Here is a 27462-nt window from a genome sequence, read left to right on the forward strand (position 1 = left end):
AGAAGTATTTGCAAACCTTGAACAAGCTGGAAATAGTCTTAAAACAAAAAAGGAAATATCATTAAGTTACTACATCATTCCTCAGCAAGGGCTGGAAAGAACATGGGTGTGAACAAGTTAGCTTCTGTCTCACACCCAGACACCCATCTGTGCTGGTGTGAAGCACACAGGTCTGTTTGTTCACTCCCAGTCCTTACCCCGCCCTGGCTGGCAGTTGCTGGTCTGCAAAAGAATCTTCAGGCCACGCATGTAGCCTGAGCATCACCTCACCCTGGAGCCCCCGAGGCCCCACATAGAGTACCAGGAGCAGGAAGCCAGCGCTCCCCAAAGTAAATGATCTCGGGAGCTTGTAGGGTGGTTCAGGGACGCGTTGGTAGTCTGGAGGAGCATGCCAAGGTAGCAACAGCTGCACTGCAGTCCTGTTCACCATTCCACTGCTCCGCAGAGATTGTAAAGAAGGACTCTTAGCTTTGGGATTTTGAAACCCAGCTGAGGTTAAGGAATGCATTTACAGGAGAAGGAAAATCTTTTATATACTATGTTATGAGGTGTTAGATATTTTCTCTACGTTATTTCCTAATCCTTACAAATAGCCCCATTAGGGGTGCCTGGGTGGCTCATTGGGTTAAGCCTCTGCTTTCGGCTCAGGTCATGATCTCAGGGTCCTGGGATCGAGCCCCGCATCAGGCTGTCTGCTAGGCAGGGAACCTGCTTCCTCCTCTCTCTGTCTGCCAGCCTCTCTGACTACTTGTGACCTCTCTCTGTCAAATAAATAGATAAAATCTTTAAAAAAAAAAATAGCCCCATGAGTGGAACAATCTGAGCCTCTCATCTGTGAGGAAGAAACCTCCGAGATGAATTGCCAAGGATGTGGTCGATTATTACTACGATGTGGTAGAGCCTGCTTTTAGATTCAGATCTGAGTGGCTCCACAACCCTCTCTTTTTTCTTATACTACACTACCTCCAAAAATAAAAATTAGGATGGGTATTGTCTGGCAATTTCATTGCAGTCAACCAATGTACTCGCTACTCTCCCAACATGGGAAGTGCTGAGAGTATTAGGGCCTTAGGAACAGACACTGGAAGGTTTCCTAACACTTGGTTAGTGACTTGTTACAGGAACTTGATTAACATTTGGGAAACTAAGAGCTTGAAAGACCTGGATTGATTATGCAACCTCTCTCTGCCGAGTTGATTAGACAGTCCATAAAATACTGGCTATGGGTCTTGGATCCCTCCGGAAACTGAGAGATGAAGAGGGACCTGTAAAGTTGGGTTGCGACAATAGTCCCATCTCCCCTGACAGGGGCTTGCAATGTCCCCGAGGTTTAAATGCCCCCTGATGCTGCCCAGGGAAGCAGCTGCTGGGATCTGTGCTATGGAAAGTCACTGATGATCTGACGATCTGTGCCTGGTTCAAGCTGATCCAACTCTAAAGTGTGTGTCCCCCTATCTTTTTTTTCTTCTTCATTGGGCTTCACTTTCTCAGTTTCCCAAAAATCCCAGGGTTCACAAATATTCCCTCCACTACACCAATACACTGTACAATAGTATCATCCCAAAGTCCTCAAGCACCCCCAGCCTGTAAGAAGAAATGAAATTACATCTGAATGGCAGCCTGGGCTGGTACTCCTTAAAGGCAATAAGAACGTAGTGTTCCATTATAGCCGCGCCACCAATACTATTCACAAAATATCAATAGGGACTTCAGAAAATCAGAAATCTCAAAAAGTGGCCAGCCTCTCCATTTAGGAATGCAGTGTGAGTTGGGAGAGAGGAGTTGGGAGCAGGAGAGGCTGGAGAGAAGAAAGAGGTCAAACTCACTTGTCGAAAGGGGTGTGTGTGACTACTTAGAATTCACATTACATTAATTAGCTGCAACATCAGGTAACCCCCCAAGTCTTACTGGCTTCACTCAACTGAGGGTCACTCCTTCCTGCTGTGAAATCCAGAATGTGTCATTTGCAACAGCAGACAGCTTTTTTCCAGCTGGTAATTTGAGGACCAGGCGCCTTCCATCTTGATTCACCAATTTCAGGACTTGGATCCCAGAATTATTTGTCTGTGTGCTTCAGGCCAGCAGGTGAAAGGGAGGAATGCAGGGTTGCATGTGGTGGGGAGGGGGTGATCAGGGGCCTCTCCCCAGAAGTGGTGCTTGTCACTTCTGCTCCCATTGGGTTGCCTAGAACTCAGTCACATGGCCATAGCTCACTGCGGGGGAAGCTGGGAACTATAATGTACCTTCTCAAGAAGGAGCCATGGGTCCGCCTGTTACCCCTAAGGAGGCTGACCTTGCTGACTGTGGCCAAGGCTGCATAGTACTCAGACCTTCCACAGAGCCCCCCTTACAAGATGAGTGTTCTTCCAAACAGCTTTGCAAAAGGAAGACTGAAAACTTCTACATAAAAGCCAGGTCAGTGTTTCTGAGAAGATGTAATAAAAACAAGGCTCGAAAAATTAGAAAAGAAAGAAAGAAAGAAACCTCAAGGATTCTATATAAGGTGGAAGGAGGGGAAAAGTTGTGATACTCAGATATGGGGTTTTTTCTTGCACCTGAATGTGGCTTGAGGCTTATTTACCCAAAGAAATCTCTACTTGTTAGCATTTTAGGCAGTGTGACCGGATGAGGAATTCTAAGTAGTTCTGCAGAGCCTGGGGGAGAAGTGAGAGGTTACCAGTCCCCACTCCTAGACTAGGTTCTAAGACCTGCAATATTAATATTTGGATCTAAAATCTAGTGAATGGGAATGTGTAAGGAAAAGGTGTGAACTCTGTGTGTGTGTGGAGGAGAGAGCTTGGGATTTCGATCAGGAGGACCTGAATCATTAGGAAGTGAGTGGGGAGTGACTTCTTTCCATGTGTGTATTGGAGATAAATTCTGAGAGTACTTTTTGCTTTTAAAACGGGATGGAGATAGCATATACATATCTACCAGTTTAAAGATCAATTTATATATACTACTTAAAAATATGTATCTATAAGAACCAATTTATATATGTGTATGTTTGTAAAATCTGGCACACAGAGATGCTCATCCCCTTTCCCTCTGCCATTCGAAGTGGTCTCTGTTCTGGGGCACCTGGCTGGCTCAGTCGGAAGAGGATACATGCCACTCATGTTCTTGGGTCATGAGTTCCAGCCTCACGTGGGGTATCGTTTATTTACTTAAGTAAATAAAACTCAGAAGAATAGTGGCCTCTGTTCTTCAGCAGTCTTGATTATTAGGCAGAAGAAACTGTTTTACTTGGCCTCAGAGAGCTTATTTGAAGATACGCCATTATTCAATATTAAACACGGATCTGTATAATCCAGAAAGGTCAGCTGCCCATATCAGGGCTTAAGCTTCCAAATACCCTTGCCTCCACCCAGGTCCCATACCCTGGCCCAGCTCAGTCACCAGAAGTGCATGAATGTCAGGTCCTCTCTGCCCATCTGCACTGTCACCCAAGGAAACTCCACACAGCAACGTGGCATGGGGGGTGTCCTCCTCCTTACAGCCCTCCCCACTCTCCACATAGAGCTGCAGGGGCTGCCCTCCAAACCGGTGAGGCGGTTGGCAGGTCCGGTCAGCCACCACTTGCCTGTGTTAGGACGAGAAGCTGGATAGAAGGATGATACAACGATGAGCCGGAGGGAAGAGAGTGGGGAAGGCAGGGGCACAAGACATTGTATCTGAAGAGGAAGCCCAGGGTGGCATCTCAGCCCCCGTCCTCTTTTCCAGAGCCCCTTCCCACGGGCCTCTTCTGCTCTGGCATTCTCAAGAGCACCGGTAATACAGAACTCACTTCATTTAAAGGAGAAGCATACGCCACTGTCCGTGTAAAGCAGAAGTGCTCACATCAGTGGGGTTTCAAACTGGGGGGGAGGGGGACGGGGGTACTTGTGAGCTTCCTGCTCTAGCAACAGCTCTTAGCAATGAGGACCCTTGCGTCCCACAACAACAGCATGGCTTATCCAAGGTCACACAGTCTGAGGCTTAAATCTAGGTACACTCAGTTATAAGCAAGAATTCCTTTTTGAGGGCACCTGGGTGGCTCAGTGGGTTAAAGCCTCTGCCTTCAGCTCAGGTCATGATCCCAGGGTCCTGGGATCGAGCCCCGCATTGGGCTCTCTGCTCAGCAGGGAGCCTGCTTCCCCCGGCTCTCTCTGCTTACTTGTGATCTCTGTCTGTCAAATAAATAAATAAAAATATTTTTTAAAAAAAGAATTCCTTTCTGAATAATACTATCACGGATCCTGGAAACAGCAACCATTATGGGGTGCTTGCTGTCTTCCAGACATGGTGCTGAATTATGAACATAATTATCTCGTTGCATTCTCACCCCTGACACTGTGGGGCAGGTACTATTCTCATAAACTGAGCCTCCCAGGGGTTGAGTAACTTGTCCACGGTTGGTCGCACAGCTGTGGAGTTGGGATCTGACCCAGGTGGCCAGGCTCCTGAGCGCAGACTCCTGCCTGTTACGTGACCAAGATTTGACACAGCACAGAGGTCTAGGCAGGAAGACACATGCTTAATATTCTCCTGGGGACCAGATGTTATCCTCTCCAGATGACCTCACCCTCAGTCTCATGCTCCAATCGAAGAACCCAGGGAGAGGCAGAGCTGGGATTTGGAGCAGGTCAGTGTTCACAAGGCATTGCTGGTAAGTAGCTTTTGTTTGGAGCAAGGACTCTTGAATGGGGACAATCCCTTCTACACAATTGCTGTGCTCTTTAGCACTTTGAGGAGAAATGGTATTAGATTGTGACTTCATTGACCCTCATTAAGCAAAACTTGGTTCCATGCTAGGTTTCCTGACCTCCAGATGGGAATCCTGAACCCACATAAAGTTGTTGTGCTGACAGCTTCAGGGCGTTGATGGTTCAGCTGATAATTCCCAGTAGAATAAAATATGGGTAGGTTCTGATTCCCCTTTCTCTTGTGATATTTCCTTGGGGAACTGATACATTTTTGCACGGGCTGTCTGTACGTGCCCTGCTATTGGGAAGAGAAAGACATACATTCCCTTTCATAGAAATTAATGATAATAATAGCTGCTTTTTTTGTTGTTTTGAGGACTCTTCCAGGAATAGATATCTTTCCATATGTGTTCATTTAATCTGCCCAACAGGCCGATGCAGTAGGAATTAATACGCCCACTTTACAGTTGAGGAAGTGAGGCTCAGAAAGAGCAATTAATTTTCACAAGATCACACAGCTGCCAAGCAGCAGAGCCAGAGGCAAACTGGATCTGTCACACCCCAGAGTCCTCTGTCTTAAGCGCTAGGCAGTGCTTGCATTGGTCTTAGTGAACAGCCAGAAATAAGGGCCCTATTGCTGTACCTCAACTCTCTTAAAATCACAGCGACAGGTTTTTTCCTTTTTTTTTTTTTTTTTTTTTTAGATATTGTGTATTTATTTGAATAAGAGAGAATGTGCAGTTGGGGGGGGTCAGAGGGGGAGAGAGAGAGAGAGAGCAGACTCCTAGCTGAACAAGGAGCCTGATGCAGGACTCCATCCCAGGACCCTGAGAGCAAGACCCAAGCTGAAGGCAGAGGCTTAACCCACCCAGGCGCCCCCACAGTCGCAGCTTTATGTGGGTGAGCCCCACCTTTAACCTGAATGGGCATCAGAATCCACTGTAGCAAACAGCTTGGCCCAAAGTGGTTGTGTTCTGTGTATGAAATCTTAGCACTAGGCCTGTTGCTGTGTCCATACAAACCTATTTATCTGTGTCCCAGAGAGAAGTCAAAGTTATCTTCTAGGCAGTTGGACTGAGCCTGACAGTGATATGTCCCAGTTAAGTACAGTCTTTGGAGTTTGATCTTAGTTCTGCCATATTATTTTGGTATATTACTAAACCTCTCCAAGATTCCATTTCCTCATCTGTAAAATGGCAGTATTAGTGCCTGTCTGTGTTGGAAACCATGTGCGGGGGCTTGCTGCTTACAATGGCTCCCTGAACATTCCCCCCAAACACACACGCAGGGCCCTCGGCAACTTGGTTTATATTATCAGCAATCGGACGATCCATTTCTCTCCTGCAGCATTCCAAATTTGCAACTGAGAAAATCTAGCTTTTTGGGGTTGATTTTGAACTTAGGGTTCTGGAATGGTCACATTTCCTCCATCCTATAGTTTGAGAAACAGGAAGAACCGTAACTGGGGAACCCTTTGAAGGTTGCTGTTTTTTTCGGGGGGGGGGAGGGGGTTGTGGCAGAGTGGCAGCACAGTCAAGTGGCACGCCCACTTCGTAGGCCTGGGGAAGCCAGATGACATTGGCTTAAAATTCGCTTCTATGAGCAGACTATTTTCGTTGTTTCATACCAGCCGGGGTGCTGTAAAATGCTTACCTCCTCCTCTGTAAGAGGAAGTCCACCCTGCTCACACCCCATTTAGTACCCAGCATTTAGTACCCCAAACTTAGTACCCAGCATGGGACCCAGTCAGAGATCAGTAAAGCTTTTTCCAAGAACCGAATGTAGTTTTTTCATTCATTAATATTTGCCCACGCACACACCCAGGAGATAGCCACATGGAAGGATTCAAATGGAAGTTTATCCAGCTTCAACACCGTGCCCTTCCTGCTGTTGGTGCTTTTATGGGACTTCCATTCTGGCAACTAAAGGATGCATTACGTGTCCTGTTCAGACCCATTCTCCATCACATGCTCCAGAACCCCTTCTGCTTTCCTGCTCTTCTCTCTGTCCCCATCCTTTAACCAAAACGCCCATTCATTTATCACTGCCCATATCATGGGTTCATCTAATAATTACTGAACTCAGCAAATGCTGATCACTGGAAGACAAAAGATACATAAGACCACTCCCTCATCCTCACCATCAGGATAGTCTCAGGAAAGAAATGTAAAAATAATAATAGATCATTGTAAATATAAGGTACGAAGTGCTATGACCAAACAAGTATCAAGTTACCTCTCCCGGGGGTGGAGGTTGTGGAGGGTTCTGGCAGTGAGGTTTGTGCTGAGCCTGGTGAGATGTGGCAGGGAAAGAAAGGGAAAAGGTGTTCCAAGTTCAAGGAACAGCTTGAGCAGGAGTGTGATGTACCAGGCAAGGGGCAGCAATCAAAGCAGCCCAGAGGGCCAGGGCCAAGAGGAAGGGAGGCAGGCTTGGACCCCATTGCCCAGGCTCTGAAGGCCCTGCTTGGCTCTGAGTGACCCCAAGGACAAACAAAGCATGTGCTTAGGACAATGGGGGCAAAACAGGGCCCCCAAAATAAAATCAGGAAAAAAGAACATCTAAAAAGAAACTAGTTTTAATTTCAACACACATTTGAGTTTTGTTGAAATTTCAAAATTATTTCAAAATAGATTTTTATTTCCAGTTGAAACATTTTTTAAAATTTGGAATTACATGGGAGAGAACATCACTATCATTTTTTCAGTGTTTAGGGTCTCTCAAATATCTCTCTCTGGCTCTGACACTGTTACAGAAATTGGACACCAACCTCAGCACTGGGATAGGCAGGATCAAGTTGAAGCAGTTTGCGAAATTGCTTTATGAATAGCCTATAACTGGCCTCTTAACCTACCCCGGGGGTACTAGCAGTTTATGATGTCAGGTGTTTTTCCAAAAGACCTCTCACTGGTGGCATTTCAGGAACTGTGACAAAGGAAGCATGATAGGGAGAGTCTCTTTCCATAGCCTTAGAATTAGGAAGCAGGGCCCCTGGTGAAACGTTAAGGACTCCACTTTCCAAAGAGAAGTCAGCCCTCTCCCCAGAGGTGTAAGACTCTGCAAACTCGTCCCACCATTCCCAAGTAGCCCAGTCATCCTTATCCCGCGTTACCAATAAGACATCTTATGGGACACGATGCTCAAGGCCAGAAGTTACACATGCCTTCCTCTGCCCGCACTGTCTCTGGGGAGGGAGGGTGTATTCTTCCAAAAAACCAGTGGGAGTATAGGTTTCAGGAAATCATTGGTCTAGCTTAGGAGTGTTTACAAGAAGGAGGAAATGAAATCTCCCTCCCCAGCTGGCTGGTTACAGCAGCCACCTTGCCCCCGCCCTCCCACTCTGTGCTGCCTGATGAGAAACATTCTGGAAGAACCTAGCATGTATGTTGAGAGTTAGGGTTCTCAGAAAAGAAAGTGGGCAAGATGAAGTGAAACTCTAGGCCGTAAAAGGATGTACTTCATATAGGCAAAGACCCCCGCAACCGCCTAAATCAGACCAAGACAGGAGACTAAGGGGGCGGAGGGGCTCCTTCCCAGCAGCAGGTGACCTAGGAGCACCCCCGCTGGCTCTCCTGACTCTCCGTGTCCTCAATACCAGAGCTCTAGGGCCCAGAGCAGGGCACAGAGAAGTGAGACAGGGGGCTGCGCCCTGGCTAATGCCCAGTTCCTAGGTTGGAATTTCTATAAGGCTGTATCTGTGCCTAGCAGGTACCTGGCCTAGAGGAGACATTTGCTTGTGTTGCAAAAGGAACACGTGGATCAAGTACATAATATAAGTTAGTGCCCCCCCACACCCCACTCCACCCTTTTCTCTGTCACTCACAGCTTTCCTGCTTTGGGAGAGTCTTACTCATCTGCCAGAGGAGGGCGTTCCTTTGGCTAGGACTGGCTTGGGCAACAAGGCCTTCCTCAGAAGACCTACCAGGCGGGAGTTCTTCAGACGTAGTTTCTGGGCAGGGCTCAGGCTCTCACGTGCCTAGTCCCACCCCTGGGCTTGCGTTCTAGCTCAGTGGGCGGGAGAGCATAAATTGCAGCTGTCCTCAGCCATGCTGCATTTTTACCGAAGACTTCCAAAGGCAACATGAAGTTGGGGGGTTTTCTCCTCCTGGCGATGCTCCTCACCCTCAGCTCAGAGGTACAGGAGCTCCAGGCTGCGGTGAGACCACGGCAACTTCTGGGTAAGTCTAGGCAAAAGGCAACCCTTTCTCTGCATGAGGGAGCTGGAAAGTGGGCCGGCAGGGACTGGTGTGCGCTGGGGATGGGGGGAAGGAAGGCAAGAAGGACAGATCTTCTAGTCCAGGAGCCACCTTGACTGCAGCACCTCTCTCCTTCTGCCTCCACTCTTCCCCCCTCCTTTCCTTGGGTCTTCCTTTCCACTGGACTCTCCACTCTTCCCTCTTGCTGCCTCATCAGCCCCCCGCCATCTTCCCCAGCATCTCTCTCCCCCATGGGTTTCTTGGTCTCTTGCTACAAATAGATCAGGTCACAAGAGAACATAGTTTCCTGATCATGCTCTATGGGAATCATCTTAATCTCTGCTTTTCCTTTTACCCCCAACATTCTCAAAAGGAGCAATCTTAACTCTCTACCCGAACTTTCCCCACAACTCCTTCCTTTGCCTCCTAAAGATGGTCACCATTCCTCTCCCCATCAGTCTTCAGAAACTTCGCTCCCAGGATCTGCTGACACATCTCTTGACCCTCCTCAACAGCAAAAGTCTGTAACCTCTGCAGCACTTGGCATTGTTTGCCACTCCATCAGTGCTCGGATTTTTCTTCTCTCCTGGATTATTGCTGCTGGAGCTCTTTCTTCTCCCTAAAGATTCTTGGCTTCAACTCCTAATCCTCTCTCTGCTGTGCTGTTCTCTCCCACATTAAACCAGTTGCCAAATACTGTCCATTCTTTGAAATTGTCTCTTGCATGTGCTCCTGCCTTTCCACTTCCGATTGCCACATGGCCCATCCGGCCCTGACTACCCCTTGCTTGGGACAGTGCCATGTGGTTTCCTGACAGCACTTCCTGACCCTGGATTGCTTCTGAGGTTTGCTTACTCATGGAACCCTTATGCCACAATACCCTCTATACCCTTATGCCACAATAATTCTCTTAAGTGAACTACAGTCCTATCCCTCCCTTGTTCTAGCAAGTGAAACCCAAACTCCTCAGGTCCTCAAGATCTGGCCCCATAACTTTACCCCCCACCTACTTTCCCTGCCTGACTTCCAATTGCCCCCTTCTACTTCCCAAGCCTTGTATTTATTTGCCAGTCTTCCCGTATTCCTTGTATTTCAGCCAAGGAGTGAGGAGATGAGGCACCCAGGGTGCCGTATTTAAGGAGATGTTCACTCTCAGGGCTGTGCATGTGCCCCTTAAACTTTGTGCTGTAAGTGCCTTGCATGCCTCTTCCTATGCCAGGCCCAGTTACATTTCTCCCCTTGTGAACTCTTACCAGTAATTCTCTTCTCTTCCATCAGACTCTACCACACCCCTCAATTCTGCCTTTAAAAGATTCCTCTACTTCAAGACTCACCTTTTCTAGTCAATCTACTGAAAGTAATGTCCTCTCTCCTCTGAACCCCCTTTCCTTTGGATATACCTCTTCTCAGGACACTTGTCCACACTGCCCTGTTTCTTGTGCCTTCAACACAAGACTTACTTACCTCCATCGTTAGACTCTATGCTGCTTTAAGGTAATGACTCTATATCTTTATATTTTCTGAATAACTTAGCTCTATGCTTTGCACCTTGTAAGAAATCAACAGATTTACTGAATGACCAAACAGCTATGAGTGGAGACAAAGTCTTGAATCTTCTCACCACAAATCAACAACAGTGGATAGAAGCATGGAGGGATCGCATTGACTTTCTCTGAGGGATGCAAGTATATGGCAGACACCCCACCGGGCCCGTTCTTACACTCTTACAGTGCTAGATAGCATTCTCTTCCTTACGAGCCTCGTGCTTGGTGCCAGCCTGAGCCCTCTCAGCAGGTGGTGCCAGCCCTCTCAACACAGCATCAGAGAGTCATCTTTTTTATTTATTTATTTGACAGAGAGAGAGATCACAAGTAGGCAGAGAGGCAGGCAGAGAGAGATGGGGAGGCAGGCTCCCTGCTGAGCAGAGAGCCCGATCTGAGCCGAAGGCAGAGGCTTAACCCACTGAGCCACCCAGGCACCCCCAGAGAGTCATCTTTATGGATCAGGACTGACACTGGAAAATGAACTTCACTTTCCCTGCTCAATCCAAGAGCTCCATTTTACCCGTGAGGAACAAAGGCCCAAAGAAGTCTAGACACAGAAACAGGTAGAGAAACTCCTGATAATCGCTGAGCAGAAGCAAAACCACAGCACATATTCATCCAGAGCTCTGCATACATTTACCTTGAAGCTTCTGTATGGTCTTCACCAGTTTCTTGGACCTACTTCATTTGATCTCAAAGACTAACTCTGAGGCTCTGGGAACCTGGGGGCAGGGCTCCACTCAGGCCAGGAGTGACCTCTTGAAATTTGGAGATATGCTCATCATGTCAAGATCTACTTCACCAAGTGGGATGGCAGAGGGAGCTTGGCCCAGGGGCCGGGCAGGTGTCAGTTGAATTCCACTTCTGTACCTACTAGTGGACAGTTCACCTCTGTGCACCCCAGCTGCCACACCTGTAAGGTGAGACTAGTCAGACTCACTGCGCAGGATGACTGCGAGGCGCCCTTGATGGCATTTGGTAGATGTGAATCTCCTCTTTTCTGCCCATTTCCCTGCAGAGTAGGGAAGTGGGGACATCTGAGGGGACTTCTTTGTACTTCTCTTCTGCAAACACAGTTACGCTCTTCATTAAAGTGGGCCTTACTTTATTGTGGTCATGTGAATGCATCATTTTAAACGGTAATGTGTAAGATGTTAATGAGTGTTGTTCTGTGAGTAACTATTTACAAATTCTCTTTTTATTCAACTGGAAAACAAAAATGGAACGGATTCTTTCAATGAGTCAAGGGCTGTCCTCTCTGATACTTGTGCTTAAAGCCGGGTGTTTTTCAGCCACTCTGTTCTAATGCAGGCACCTGCATTGAGGTCTGCAGCGGCGACTGGGATTGTGACCTAGGGGAGAGGTGCGTCAGCAATGGGTGTGGCCATGTCTGTGCTGCAGTTTAAGGACAGGTAAAAACATCAGGCCCTCCCTGCTTCCTCAAACCTTGTTCCCATTAGGCTGGCTGGCTCTGATGGGACTTCTCAGAAGTGGGTGGGATAGAAACCTGTCTCTCTGTGGCCTTTCCCTCTTCACACCCTTCCCAAGAAGAAGTATCTATCACAGGATGGTGCCTTCCAAACCTTTAAAATAATTTCACTATCCTAGCTCATCATATATCCAGGAAAGAAATCAGATTATTTATTTGAACAAAAAGAACATAAAAACCAGTCACATTATCTCCCATCCCCAAATGATAGGTGCTTAATACTCTGGTGCATGTTTTAAACACACACACAGATACATAACATATATATTGAAATGAGATGATCTTATGCCTATTTTGATTTCTTAATTATTTCACTTAGAAATAGCAAGTGAACAACTTTGAACAATACCAATCTTCTTTAACAGCCTTGTAGAAGTCCACCATATATACTCATATATTTAGTAACCCCCATTAATACACATTTAATATTTCATTGTTTATTAATATGGTTATAATGAATATTAAATGTGTGCATATGCCCTTATTAATTTCCTTGGGATAAATTCTAAGAATTATAATTTATGACCAAAGAATATGTTCATTTTCCACCTCTGATGCACACTACCAGATTGACCTATGAGAACCCCTTTCCTGTAGAAATATTTCAGGGTCCTCACATGATCGTTTCTTTATTTTCTATATCCATCAAATGAAAACGCATAATGAAAAGCTACCATGACTCAGCCTTGATTATAAACTAAGCTGTATTTATTAGTCCACATAATAACTAACACAATATAATCAACATAAACTTTACAAGTAACCCATTTGTGTTCAGAATATAGTATTTGTCCAATTCAGCCACATCCTTGGGATGCTTTTGGCCTTGCTGGTTCTTTCAGGTGCTTATTGATTCCCAAAACTGAGAACTGTCCCCTCTTGATTGCATTCTGTCATTCCAGGTCCCCAAAACAGCAGGTCTCATGTATAATTTTTTGGTCCATTTTTCAGATGAAGACTCATCTTGAAGGTCATCCTTCCCTAATAATTTCTCAACACTTCCTGTCTTCAAAGATACAACTAGAACTCCTTGACCAGGAAGACAGATGAAAATGGGGGTCTGTGGGTAGAGATTACAAGAGATGTGGTGGGGAAGGGGAAAGAGTCATTTCTTTTAATAAATCATCATTGTCAACAGTACCCACGCTGTTTGGGTTATTTGGTTAAGGGTGATGATGAGGTGGACAGGGTGGGAGACAGGTGACATTTGTGGAGCACTTGATATGCAACTGTTTTATATTCTCCATAAGCATCATCTAATTTATCCTTACAACCACGTTGTGACTATGCTTATTATTTATATATAAGGATGCTGAGGTTTGGAGAGATTATGTAATTTGCTGAAAATCATACGGCAGGTAAGTCACAGGGTCTTACCTCTAATCCCATGTCCAACTCCAGAGCCTATGCATTATAGTGTGGTAGTTAGGAATTCTAATTCTGAATTTCAAACCCAGGTCTGCCACATAACTGTGTGACCTTCAGCAAGTGTCCTAACCTTTCTGTCCTTCAGTTTCCTGATCTGTATGACAATATACACTTCATAGAGCTCCAAGGACAAAAGAAATTAGTTCATGTAAAGTACTTGGCACAGAAAACATTCAATTACATTAACTAGGGTTGTTATGATTATCAAATAGATGGGATGATGGCATTTAGTACTAATTTTCATGGAATCTAGAACAGAAGCCTAGGACAATTCTCCTTCCTAGCCTATCCTAGCTCATCTGGATCCTGAAAGCCAGCCCCTCTCTTCTGGTTTTCCCCATTACAAAAGATGGGAGGTAAAAATAGACTTACAATTTCTTGTCCGTGTTCTTCATTATTGCAACTGGCCTGGTTTGTGGTCTGATTTCAGCCAATTTGCTGCCTGTGTGGGCCTTGACAAACCATTTGAACCCTTTAAATTGTCTTTCTCTAAGCCATTTAAACTTTTTAAATCTGCAAAAAGGGAAAATAACAGTATCTACCTCACTTGGATGCTAAGATTTATAGAACGTTATAGTTTACAAAGTATCACAAAGATCCCATTTGATTTTCACAACAACCAACCAATGGGAAATAGGAGGCACTGAATGAATTTATTCATTCCACTGGTAAGTATTGGGAGGTGTCTACCATGACTCAGGTGCCATGCTAGTGTTAGGGATAAAATAGTGAACCAGACAGACAGGATGTATGCCTTAACAAAGCTCACTTCCTAGAGAAAGAAATAGATAATAGAACAATAAAGAAGATTACTACACATTATGGTCAATGTTCTGAAGGAAATAAACAAGGATGTGAATTAGAAGGGGTAAATGGTAAAGCCTACTTCAGTTAGAAGGATCCAGACTTCTAATGAGATGATAAAAATTAAGTTTTGACAGATTTCCAAAATATGAAAGAGGTGATATTCCAGAGGAAGGGCTCCAGATCACCTTATGAGGAATTTATAAAGCGAAATGGCTGTGAACATGCTTAGCATCTTCAAGGCCCCAAGGTTCTGTAAGTTTAAAAAATACTGAGAGTGAGGAGGAGTAAGGATGTGTGAGGAGATTTTCTTGGGAGAACTTTTGCCAAGCTCTAAGTTCCACAGTTTGGGGATTATCATCTAAACACAAGACAAGGAAGGGGGCCCTCAAGTCCTCCCTGAGAGTGTGATGTATGTTTTCTTCAGTTAGTGATAACTAAAGGGTAGGAATGTTCATTTCCTTGTAGAAACCATACTGCCATCTGCAAGGGCATATTCCATCAGAGCTTAAAAGACAGATACTGGCAGTATTGGTGCACTTCACAATTCCTGGGTCATTCAGTCCTGAATAATAACATGGATCATCCATGTTACAACCTAAGATGAGCCACATTGAACCCAGATCCTTTCCAGTCTAGGTCACCACCTCCACTGTGGTGATGACCAGGCCTCATGCTCTTCTAGCCCAGTGTTGGTTATCTCTCGTGCACTCCTTCAAATACTCTTGGCCTTACACTCTTGTTTTAATCATCGCTATGGCAACCAGTTTCTGTCAGGCATCTACTAGTTTAGTACAAGGTAATCAGAGACTTGCCTTGGACTTGTACCCTAGTACCCCATACCTCTCACTTTTGCCTCAGGGCTTTTTTGTACAACCAGAAACTCCTGCAGGAACCACTACCCATTGACATGCTCAAATGAGAAGCATTGGAGAATTGATATGTGGTGAGGGTAATGCCTGACAACAGAATTCAAAGGCTGACAGTTATATACTTCCTTCTTACATTCCTTGGCATGGGTCGGGGGATGTCTGAGAACATTCCATAAGGCTTCTCAGAAAATCTTGAGGATTGAGCAATCATTCACTCTTTGCAACGGCCAATTCAATAGTACATATGTGTACTGATTCTCCTTTCTTCCCTGTTCATTCCTGAATAAGTCAGTCATATAAACCTCATCTAAGGTTCTGCTTTGGGAGAAATCAGACTAGCGCTTCCGTGTCTAGGTCTCAGCTCCTGATCTTCCCTGAGCAAATGCTTGAATATCACAAACACACACAAATACATAACACACACATACACACATCCCAAGAATAAGCAATAATATATGAGCACAATGACATCTAAATTCAAACAAAAAATTAGTATTTCTTCCCAAAACCCAAAGTTTTCAGAAAACAAACTCTTCTAAAGCGTGTCCCCAATTGTTATTGCTAAACACAAGTGTTTTAGTCTCAGGATAAAACATGTACATTCGGGTGACTTTGAGGTTTTCCTAAGAACCACTGATGAGCATCTGCTCTATTATTTGCATAATTCAAAAACCCAAGACATGACCAAATGCTAATTTCATGCCTTCACCTCTTGGGTGACTAAAAACCATTTACAGCATTTAAAATAGCTATTTTCAGGGCGCCTGGGTGGCTCAGTGGGTTAAAGCCTCTGCCTTCGGCTCAGGTCATGATCTCAGGGTCCTGGGGTGGAGCCCCACAACAGGCTTTCTGATCAGCTGGGAGCCTGCTTCCCTTTCTCTCTCTCTCTCTCTCTGACTGCCTCTCTGCCTACTCGTGTTCTCTGTCAAATAAATAAAACCTTAAAATAAAATTAAAAAAAAAATAAAATAGCTACTTTCTTTTCCAGCTTCTTGCTTTTAAGGCTACAGGAAATCTTGGGGTGTCCAATCTCAACCAGGTCACCCGTAGGCAGGTTATATTTTACATGGCTCAGTTTGAACTTCCAAATTTCTTTTCTTGTGTAATGAAGCGCAAGTTTCTCAGAAGGATGCACAGCCAGCTGCAAGGAACACTGGGACTTGTACCCTCTATTTACAGGGTGGTTTCGTGCCTGGGTAAGAATCCAAGGCTCTCACACGATATAAGAAGAATCCAAGGTTGTCGTAGAAACAGAGGTTTCTGCCGTTCCCACCACCAACCGCCCCTCCCAACTCCAGCCCTTCTGAAACGCTGGTACTAAATAGCCATGTCAGCCCGGTCCAGGAACACACTTTCTAGAAGGACAAATAGAGTCCCACTTTTCAGTCAGGACTCAAAGACAAGTGGGAGGTAAAGCTACAACAACAACAACAACAACAACAACAAAGACAAAACAAAACAAAACAAAAAAACCCTCCAAGTTAATTTCTGACAAATATTCTCAAAGCACTCCGAGGAGGGACCCGGTCTAAAGAAGTATTTCCGGAACTGGCGCGCGGAGTCGGGAATACCCCGGAAGTGTTTCTCTGTTGTCCTACTTGGGAAAGATGGCGGCGGTACAAGTCGCCGGCTCTCCCGGGCGCGAAGTGCCACGAGAGCCACCACCAGAGCGCAGCAGTGGATTTCGCTGCTTGTCGGCCAGGCTCTGCGCCCTGCGCCCGGATGACAGCAGCTCCGCCCGGACCGAGATCCACCTGCTCTTCGACCAGCTCATCTCTGAGAACTACAGCGAGGGCGGCGGCGTGGCTCCGGAGGTAGGCGGCGTGCGGGGTGGGGAGGACTCGGGCCGCGCCTACTGGGCCCCGGCTCCAGCCTCAGGGACCCAGCCGGTAGCTCCCGCCTGCCGCGCCCGGCCTTTCCCAGCTCCGCTACGCGTTACTTAGCTCCAGGCTCCCAGGCTCCCTCCGACCGCGGCAGTCTCTGCTCTCCTCCAGCTGAAGATCCTGCAGTGCTTGGCAAACTCGCATCTTTAAAACCCCACTTGATGACTTCTGCTCTGATAACACTGCAGGTGTCCTCTCTGGTCGCACCGCTCCACTCCCTGCGCACAGAACACTTTGCCATATAAAATTCACTTCTTCATTTATTGAAGACCTGGTACTCAGACCATCATCAAGTACTGTACTTTATGGTGTACGGTCCGAGGAATCTTACAACGTGGGTAGTAGTAGATCTACTTTACTGATAAAAATACTGAGGCACGTAAAGATCCAGTGTCATATTGCTGGCAAAAGGCAGAGGTAGAGTTGGAGCAAAGGCTGTCCCATGCTCCCTGCCATTTTATGTTGTTTCCTACCAGCTCTTCCCTATCTGCCTCCTGTTTAGAGTAATAATAATATTCACACACATCAGACCATGATGTCTTCTACTCTAAGTTCTACTTACTGAACTCCCAGAACTCTTGACCCAGTCATACCACTGCCTCTGGTGCTCACAGGTGCCTCAAACTTGACAGTTCCTAAAAACGAAGTTACATTTTCTCTGGAGACAACTGTATCCACAGCCCATCCCATGCCCTAGCTCACGGAAACATGCCAGTCTGCCAAGTCACACTGGTGCTTTCTCTTTCCTCCCAGATCTTACCCAATGCGGATTCTTCAGATTCCATCTCATAAATATTTCTTATTCCCTTTTCTGTGCTCCCACTGCAGTGCCTTAAGCCCTCAGGCAAGATGACTCCTGAACTCTTCCACTGGTTTTCTCAAACTTCTCTTCAGCCTCCTGTCTAGCTCTTCTCCGAACCATTCTTTGTTCTACTACTAGAGTGGTCTTTTTTTTTTTTCATGGGAAAAAATCTTATTCAAAAGGCAAAGCTCTGATTTGGGGAGGTCTTCAATACATATTGGTAGATGATCAGAGCAGGGTATGGAACAGTTCGTTGCAGTATGACATGTTGAGTGAGGAGCGTGTCTAAGAGAATACATACATTTATAGATGGTGAAGAGTTCACAGCAACGAATGGAAGCGTTTATAATGAAATAATAGTGTATGTCCCCAGGGAGCAGAATGGAATTAAGGAGGTACTTAGGACCTTTTGCTTTATTATTATAATTTGATATCTTTTTAATCAAAAATATGTGCCTTTGAAGTCTCCTGTCCCTTCTCCTTTTGTGCCTTGTGTGCAGTCATTTAAAAGCTGCTGTTCCTCAGCATCTACTAGTGTTTCACACCTACTGGTATTCTAGGTCTTTGCACACTCCATTCCCGTTGCTTGCTCTATCTTTCTTTGCTTTGTCTGTCTGGCAGATTTTAGTCATCCTTCAGATCATTCCAGATTATGCTTAATAATCACTTCCGTGAGGGGCACCTGGGTGGCTCAGTTGGTTGCCTTTGGCTCAGGGCATGATCCTGGACTTCCTGGATCGAATGCCACATTTGGGCTCCCTGCTTAGCAGGGAGTCTGCTTCTCCCTCTGACCACCCCCTCTCATTCTCTGTCAAGTAAATAGATGAAATCTAAAACAAAACAAAACAAAAAACCTACCTCCGTGGGGCTTCCGAGTGGAGCAGTGGGCTAAGTGTCCTACTCTTGGTTTTAGCTTAGGTCATGATCTCAGGGTCCTGGGATCAAGCCCCACATCAGTCTCCACACTCAGCACAGTCTTTTTGGGATTCTCAATCCTCCTCTCTCTGCACCCCCCACCCCCACTTGTGCTTTCTCTCTCTCTAAAATAAATAAATCTTTTTAAAAAATCACCTCCATAAGACCTCCCTAATTACCATTTCCCCATGGAGTTTGCAGTTAATTCTTTCAGCATTTAATTCACTTTAATTATTTATGAGTATTTCTGTCTTCCTCACTATGAGCTCTTTTCAAAGTTCAGGAACATGTTCATCTTTGGAGTCCAAAGATTAGTACACTACCTAGCACATAGTAGGTGCTCCAAACCTTTCAATTCAATAAACATCAGTGGATGAATGAATAGTGTGATTTGCAAATAGATTGCCCTCTTTATTTTTTTGAAGAATTACCTTATTTTACAATAAATTGATCCAGGTGTCATTCCTGATTTTCCCAGTGGCATTGAAAATATGATTTGTTTACTTTCTTTTCTTTTTTAAGATAGGAATGAATGAGTTCTATTTTTTTTATTTAAAAATATTTTTAATTCCCATATAGTTAGCATACAGTGTTATATTAATTTCAGGTGTATAATACAGTGATTAAACAATTCCATACATCACCCAGTGCTCTTCACAAGTGCCTTCCTAAATCCCCATCACCTATTTCCCCCATCACCCCACCTGCCTCCCCTCTGGTAACCATCAACTTGTTCTCTATAGTTAAGAGTCTATTTCTTTGGTTGTCTCTCTCTCTCTTGTCTTTTTTGCCCTTTGCTTGTTTGTTTTGTTTCTTCAGTTCCATAGATGAGTGAAATCATACGGTGTTTGCCTTTCTCTGACTGACATTTCACTTAGCATAATATTCTACAGCTCCATCCATGTCATTGCAAATGACAAGATTTCATTCTTCTTTATGGTTGAGTAATATTCCACTATAGATATCTAAACCACATATTTATCCACTTATCCATGGATGAACACTTGGGCTGCTTCCACATCTTGGCTGTTGTAAATAATGGTGCTGTAAACAGCTGTGCATGTATCCTTTTGAATTAGTGTTTTTGTATCCTTTGGGTAAATACCCAGTAGTGCCATTGGGTAGTTCTATTTTTAACTTTTTGAAGAACCTCCATACTGTTTTCCACAGTGTCTGCACCAGTTTGCATTCCCACCAACAGTGCATGAGGGTTCCTTTTTCCACACATCCTTGCCAACACCTGTTGTTGTGTTTTGTGTTTAGCCGTTCTGGCATTCTGGCAGATGTACAGTGATGTCTCATTGTAGTTTTGATTTGCATTTCCCTGATGATGAGTGGTGATCAGCATATTTTCATGTGTCTGTTTACTTTTTGGTGTTTTTAACTTCACTGTGTACTTTTACATTCTGGAGGCCTTTCTTTGGTTATTTAATTGCACTGTCTCGACATATGTGGAGACTCTGGAGCCATCAGCCTGACCAAAACCACATTGAGTCTTATATTTTTTTAGGACATCATATTTCTGTGATGTCATTTAATTTTTTTTTTCTGAGTTTCTACTTCAGATTTCATCTTTCCTCATTTTGAGTGTGAACATTCACTTTCATTTTTCTGTTTGGCTATATTTGGTGGGGGGTGGGGGGGTGGTTCTTCACTTGACTAATAGGCATATTGCCTTTTCATTATCTTCTTTTTTTTGGTAGGATGTCTGTACTCTTCTAGTCCAAGCTTGCCGACTGGTGCCTCTTAATCAGAATCATCTTGTCAGCAAAGTGTCTCAACTTATCCACCATTTACTTAACAGATTACAGGTAATCACGCGTATGACCTTAGAATCCATCATAAACTAAACCTTTGAAATGCTACATTTGTGTTAGGTATGATAGGCTGATCTTTTGAGAAACTGCAAGAAGCACTTCCTTACTAAGAATGATATTAAATATAATTCTGACCAAAAAAATTATGCTGCTCAGTTCCAGAAGTTTGTCCATGAGAGGTGTCCCTTTCTGTTTGGTTCAAGAAACCAATAGCACTGAGGCCTCCAGGTCTTAGAATTTTTTATGGAAGATGTATTTGACCAAGATATATCTAAGAAAAAGTTAAAACAATACCCTGATTCTTTCCTACCAATATTTATCCCCCTTTCTGAAAGCTACCATTTTTGCAGTCTACTTTGTTCATCATAAAACATAAGAAGTAGCTTGGGAGCAAGAGGACATTAGATGAAAAGACCTCTGTTATTTATATCAAGGTCTGTACTATGGTTCCCCTCTTTCCAGAACCTTCTTAACTTCCTAAATAAATCTCATATCTTTTTAGAAACAGTTCAGAAGTTGCGGCTCTTACCTACCATAGGATACCACATGAGTACATGAATATAGTTAGCATAAAATTTACAATTAGCATTATGTAATCTAGGATTCTTTTGGCTGCAAGAAACAGAAAAACCAACCTAGAATAGCTAAAAATTTTTTTAATTATCTCATGTCACAACCCCCAAGGGAGGAACTCCCAAGAGGCACTTAATAAGAAGAAACGTATGGCATTTTTTTCATTCACTGTTTGTATGGGTTTTCCTTATCTCTTACAGTCAAGATGGTGGCCTCAGTTCCAGGCCTCCCATGTGAAATAAATAAATAACATCCTGCAGAAGCAAAAGAATGATTTGTTTTGTGTTCCTTTGATTTAAGAACGAGGCTTCTTGTCCCCCACAGTCTCCATCAGACCTCCCCTGATATTTGGCTGGAGAGACCTAAGTCATATGAAACCCCCTCTACACCCCTCTGATCAGGGGAATGGTTTACCATGAGTGGCTTAAACCATGGGTCAACCTTGACTGCATATTAGAATCACCTAGAGGGCTTAAGCTCCCTAGATGATTACAATGTGCAGCTCAACTTTTATGTCAAAGTTTCTTAATCTTGGCATTATTGATATTTTGGATTGGATGATTCTTAGTTGTGGGTGGCAGTCCTGTGCATTATAGGATTTTAGCAGCATCTCTCTTATCTTCTCCCTTAGAAGCTAGTAGCATCCGCCCAATTGTGAATGTCTATACTCACTGCTATAAAAAAATCTTATTTCCCTGGGAAATAGGATTGCCCCCAGTAGAGGACCACTGTCTTAGCTAATTGGGATTTACCCTCAGGTCTCATGTGCAAGAGATGAGCCACCAAATAAAATCAGTACTCTGCCAGCAGGAGACAGGAGATGAATGCTGATAGGTAAGCAGTGTCTGCTACGTGTGACTTCCTAAATGAAATGAGTCTATTTTCAAGTTTAGAATTTTTCACACTGATATGGTACCTTCTGAATGTTTACTGTTGTCAGATATATTACCTTTGTAATTCAGGCAGTTGGAAAAATTCCTGATCACATATGGTACCTACAGCCCTTAGCCGACTTCCTAGTTTTTGATGACAGGTTATTTCAGTTATTCATGAATTGATACTTCGATTAACCAGCTTTGTCCCAACAAGATGATAAACTCCTTGAGGACAAAGATACGTCTTCCTGTCCTGTTCCCCACATCAGAGTGAGACATAGTAGCTATTTAGCAGACATACATATTCGCAGTGTATTTGTTGAGCATTTACTATGTAGAAGGCAATTTTAGTGGATTGAGTCTTACACATATAAATGTATTTATAGCTGCCGGTGTCAAGAAAAATTTACAAGGTCTTTGCCAGGTTCTCCTTTGTGTGGAGGGAATAAAGGGGGAGGTGATGAGCAAGGCCCTGGGGCAAGGAGAAGGCCTTGTCATGATCAGACTTGCAGGGCCTTCAGAGCTGATCTTTTTGACACCAGAAAGATGGGCATATGTGTTCTGTCTTTCATAGCTTGATTCAGGTGAGCATACATGTCCGAAAGGATAAAGATATCTTTTTACCAGTTAAATCATGCATATTTTTTCCTGTCTTGATAGGTGATTGTGGATGAGCAGAACCTGGCTTTCCTGCTGGGCTATGCTATTTCTGCTCTTCGTCAGTGTAGTTCCTGGACACACGTGGAAATCCTTCAAGCCCTGGCAGCTCTGGTTTACTGCAATGGCTCAAAATGTCAAAAGGTAGTTTCAACTGTGTTCTCTCTTTCTTTCAAAAGGTTAGGAACACAGGCTCTGAAGCAACAGGCCCGTTCTGAGGTTTTGGTCCTATCATTCATGGTACGTGTGACCTTGAGCAGCTCTCACTCAACGACTCTGAGCCTCGTGTCTTCATGTGTATAGTAGTTCCTCTGAGGATGAAGTGAGACAGTCCTCGTGAAGTGCTTGGCACTCAGTGAATGTCATTACCATCATTATTAATCTCTGTTACTATTATTATTACCCTTCAGCTATGTACCCATGACGGAAGAGCTTCAGCAACTACCTAGGCTGGGAGTGGTGATCCCCCCTGGTGTTTTGGGGCACACCTTTGCATGCCCATCTGGAAGATTTACCTAGCAGCTAGTCTTGTGGAACTTAACTGCCTTTTAGTTTAAAAACTGACATCTCTCTAAAGAGTAATATTTTCCTAGAAGCTTTCTTTGACCAACATTAGCTGTTATTTTGTTTTAGTACCTCCCAGACTTGCTTGGCAAGAGTGGGATTTTGATGACATTGAGTGACTCAGCTCAGCCCGACCCTGAAGTCAGGAGAGCTGCCGTGCACTGTATGGCAAACTTGTGTCTCAGGTATGTGGATGCTCACGGCTCCCAGCTGCGGTGAGACAGGGCTTCTCATGGGCCCTTTGTGGGTGGTTCAATCAGTCTGAAACCAGAGCCAACTTAGAAAAATAACCTACTGTGTGATTCTCATGTTCTTTGCTAATAAGATCATCTTATATTGTTTACTTTTAATTTTGATATTGCTTATAGAAAAGATAAAGGAAAAACTAGACTAGGACCTTATCCCTAAAATAGGGTAAAAGGAGTCCGTGTGCAATATGCCAAGGCTTTGTTTTCCGTTGATGTAAATTTTAATCATATTAAATCTTTTAGAGTATAGTCATAAGAATTTAAGCTTTGTTGAGGCCTCTGTCAAAACCAGTTTCTTCTAAGAAATTGGCACCCATCCCGGCCACCCAGTTGTAGATGTCTGCAATGAAAAATGAGGAGCACAGACTTAAACTACTGTTGGTCTCTATACTGCAGTGTTGTTAGGGTGGGTGCTGGGCTGGCTCAGCTGTGTGCCTCTGGCTTGACAGGACCTGTCTGCGTTACTTCCCTCTAAACCCTGAAAAGCAGAATAAGGAATTCTTCCTCTGGTCTTCCACTACAGACTTCTGTAACTTTTCCCTATAGAAACCACTCTTCCTCCTTCCTATTCATTCCATCCTTGTGCTGTCTCCTAGTCATAGTTATTTACGCAAAGTGCACATTCTTCCTCAATACAGTTTCATCCAAAGGCATAGTCCAACTCTGTTGGTCTGTATTACTGCTATTTTAAATTCTTACTCTTTTGCAAGTCCCATTTCAAAGGAGACTGAGTTTGCATTGCTTTTTTATATGTGTTTTAGTGTGCCGGGACAGCCGTACTTGGAGGAGCCCTACCCAAATATCTGCTTCCAGGCTTTCTTGACCACTTTACAGTCTCCAAAATCATCTGATATGGATGATATCACGTTTTGCATGGTAGGTGGGGCTACCACTGATCTTGTGAATGTTACAGATGTGTCTAGAAGCAGCAGTCGAACGGAGGCTGTTACTAAAGAGTATAATTTGGTTGTCAAATTAGTTTTGTTGAGAGATATTAGGCATGCATGATGTTTGTAACTTAGAAAGATGGACATCGTATCTTTCTGGTTTAAATTACAAGACAGTTTCTGTTTATTTTGTTTTGCAATTTTAAAGCTTTTTAAAGAAAAGTGTTTTTTTTTTTCTCCTGATTATAAAAGCAATACAATTTCAGACTAGTAACTGTCATTTTATTTATTTATTTTTAGTGAGAGAAAGAGAGTGAGAGAGACAGTACAAGCAAGGGCAAGAGATATAGGGAGAGAGAATCCCAAGCAGGCTTGACATACCCATCATGGAGCATGACTTGGGGCTCGATGTCACGACCCCAAGATGATGGTCCGAGTAGAAATCAAGAGTTGGATGCCCAACCAACTGAGCCACCCAGGCACCCTTTGTACATATCTTTTAGATGGAAGAGAGTGGATTTCAACAGTATCTGCAATATTATTTCTTTTTTAAAAAAGCTGATAGAAATATGACAATTTATTAACATGTTTTAAATTCTGAGTGACACATATCAGAAATTACAGATCTGTGATGATGAAAGTTCCTCATAGTTCCCTGCTCAGATATAACCACTTGGAACAGTTTGTTCTATGAGCCCCCAGATACTATTTCTGTGTGTAAATGAGCATAACTTTATAATTTTCAAGTGGGGTCATATTAAATATGCTGTTTTTCAGCTTTATCTCCTTTTTTTTGTTTTTTAAATTTTTCTTTATTTGACAGACAGAGATCACAAGTAGGCAGAAAGGCAGGCAGAGAGGAGGAAGCAGGCTCCCTGCTGTGCAGAGAGCCGGATGTGGGACTCAATCCCAGGACCCTGAGATCATGACCTGAGCCGAAGGCAGAGGCTTAACTCACTGAGCCACCCACACACTCTTTTAAAGATTTTATTTATTTATCAGAGAGAGAGAGAGAGCATGCACAAGCAGGCAGAGGCAGAGAGAGAAGCAGGCTCCCTGCATGGAGCCGGTTGTGGGACTTGATCCCAGGACCCTGGAATCATGACCTGAGCTGAAGGCAGCAGCTTAACTGACTGAGCCACCCAGGCATCCCCCTTTGTCTCCTTTTTAAAGTGAATATTTCTAGGGAAGCTCTTCAGTACCTGTTGATGTACCTCGTGCATTCTGACTGCTGTCACTGGGAGACCTTGGCCCAGTTACTGAACTTCTTGAGCTTCCCTGTTCCTTCTGTCTGAAATGGGACAGATGATGCAATTACCCTGTAGGGCCCTATGAGCAGTCTACGAAACACAGCATTGACAGTGCTTGGCATACATCTGCTTTACTTTGGGTGACTTTCCCATGCCACAGAGGGTCAGCTTCTGACCTTCTGAGGATGACACAGTCCTCAGAACAGGGGGAAATGGAAGCTTCTTGAGTGTTTCCACTATTTCAGTAAAAGGCTGTTGTTCACATCCTCTCCATGGGGGTAGTATTTCTTCAGGATGGTATTTCTTAATGAGGATGCTGGTCAGAAGATTAATCTGGATCAGACTTGCTCTCTGGAAACCTCCCCACACATGCCTTTGCTTTTAAGAACTAGTGAGGTTGGTGCATCAGAGAGCTTCCCCGCTTCCCATCTTCACTGCTACTTTTCCATCCCTATCACCTTCTTCCCACTACACACCTCTTCTTCTTTTTCTTTTTCTCTTGCTCACCATTTGTACGTGCTAGCTTATAAACATATAGGATAAGACCATTCCTCCGTGAGAGCACTCTTTTCTTCTAGAAAATAATTAGTAGTAGTTCATCAGATCTCTTTCCTCTGGATCTTCATTTTTTTTTTTTTCTCCTTTTGAATTTTTTTTTTCATCATCTAGAGATTTTTTTCTCCTCCAGCCTCAGTGGTGCTAGAAAGTTGATCCCTGGATAACTACATTTCCTTTACCTTTAAACTTGTCCCTTCTTTCCCCTAGTTGTTACAAAATGCATTAAAAGGTATACAGTCTCTTCTAAATGGAGGCAAGATGAAACTGACACAGACTGAGGAACTTGGAGCTCTGCTGGCTGTGCTAAAGGTGAGGTGTTGCCTGTTTAAACCCAAGTCCTTATTATGGTGAGTATCTTTCCTCCTTAAACCCCAGGCAAAAGAACCACTTCACATCATCACTCTAAGTCTAGCTTTAGGGTATTATATTTTAGGAAAGATCATTCAAATGTTCATATACAAGCATACTTAAGAACTGAAAACAATAAAACTTGCCTTAAGTAAATATATCAAAATTCTGCAACTTTACTTATGAATCTTAAGTTAGGAAAGGAATAGGTTATGATCTGTAAATAATTTAGTTTTAGATCATCTCAAACCTGTTTTTACTTGAAAGAAGAACCAGAGCTTCCCTTTGGCTCTGGGCCCATGCAGTCAGCAGGCCAGTCAGGATCACATTAGGAGGATGCATCCTTTGGCTTCTGAGCCTGCCGGTCAGTGGGAAGTTCAGATCAGCTTCTCTGGGGACCCACCTTTCAGTTCAGCCAGGAAGTGGCCTCGGTGCAAAGCCATGTGTGGTAACTTAGCTTGATAAAAAAACGTCAAATTCTTCCCTGTCCCGTCACCCAAATAGACAAACAGCTGGGTGTAGACATGCGTAAGTGAAAAAAGAACAATAGATTGGTTAAAAACTTATGGATCAAAGGATTGGATAAAACAGATTGGAAAAATTTTAAAAATTAATAAAAAACATGATTAAATAAACTAAAATCAAGTCTAACCTAATCTGGCCAGGATAGATCTATCCAGATGAAATTAAATGCTTCTGTAACCCCTAAACCACCAAGGTATCAATTTTTTGTCCATTTTAATTTCCTTAATAAGCTTCTAGACATTAATCTGTTCATTGATGTGATCCAGAACATGGTGAATCATTGTTTTATGATTAGTTTTCTGTGTGTGTGTGTCTCCTTAATCATCATTATTAGAAATCTATGTTTCATGGACTCCCGGGACTAAACATAGAGCTGCCCACGGTGTTATACCCGACTCTACTTCCTCAGTATGACGGGCGACCACCTGTCAAACCACAGCAACCTGAATCCAGCACTTCCCGACCAACTCTGGTATGCCTTTGTCTGCTTAGGCTTAAGTTGTGGATTGCCTTTAATTGCTTGTTATATGTGTTTTATATGATTT

General features: G+C 43.9%; 1 protein-coding gene and 1 long non-coding RNA gene across 3 annotated transcripts in view; both read left to right on the forward strand.

The window, feature by feature from the left end:
* LOC309851776 overlaps positions 1-4206 on the forward strand; it is a 28999-nt gene extending 24793 nt beyond the window's left edge. Inside the window, exon 4 of the long non-coding RNA XR_014304919.1 lies at positions 3724-4206. This is a non-coding gene — a long non-coding RNA (uncharacterized lncRNA). The remainder of the gene's footprint in view (positions 1-3723) is intronic.
* Positions 4207-16594: 12388 nt separating this feature from the next.
* The window catches only part of HEATR6 (HEAT repeat containing 6), a 32115-nt gene continuing 21247 nt past the window's right edge, over positions 16595-27462 (forward strand). Inside the window, exons 1-8 of one of the 2 annotated variants that reach the window (XM_082707436.1) lie at positions 16600-16829; positions 20319-20426; positions 21764-21839; positions 22541-22681; positions 23171-23286; positions 24111-24225; positions 26252-26353; positions 27252-27389. In XM_082707436.1, coding sequence (XP_082563562.1) covers positions 23207-23286; positions 24111-24225; positions 26252-26353; positions 27252-27389 — 435 coding nt within the window. In that variant the 5' untranslated portion in view covers positions 16600-16829; positions 20319-20426; positions 21764-21839; positions 22541-22681; positions 23171-23206. Of the gene's footprint in view, positions 16830-20318; positions 20427-21763; positions 21840-22540; positions 22682-23170; positions 23287-24110; positions 24226-26251; positions 26354-27251; positions 27390-27462 lie in introns of both variants that reach the window. The other variant, XM_082707435.1, reaches the window with a different exon arrangement.

This window comes from Mustela nivalis (genome assembly GCF_964662115.1).
Source record: "Mustela nivalis genome assembly, chromosome: 17".
Classification (NCBI taxonomy): Eukaryota; Metazoa; Chordata; class Mammalia; order Carnivora; family Mustelidae; genus Mustela; species Mustela nivalis.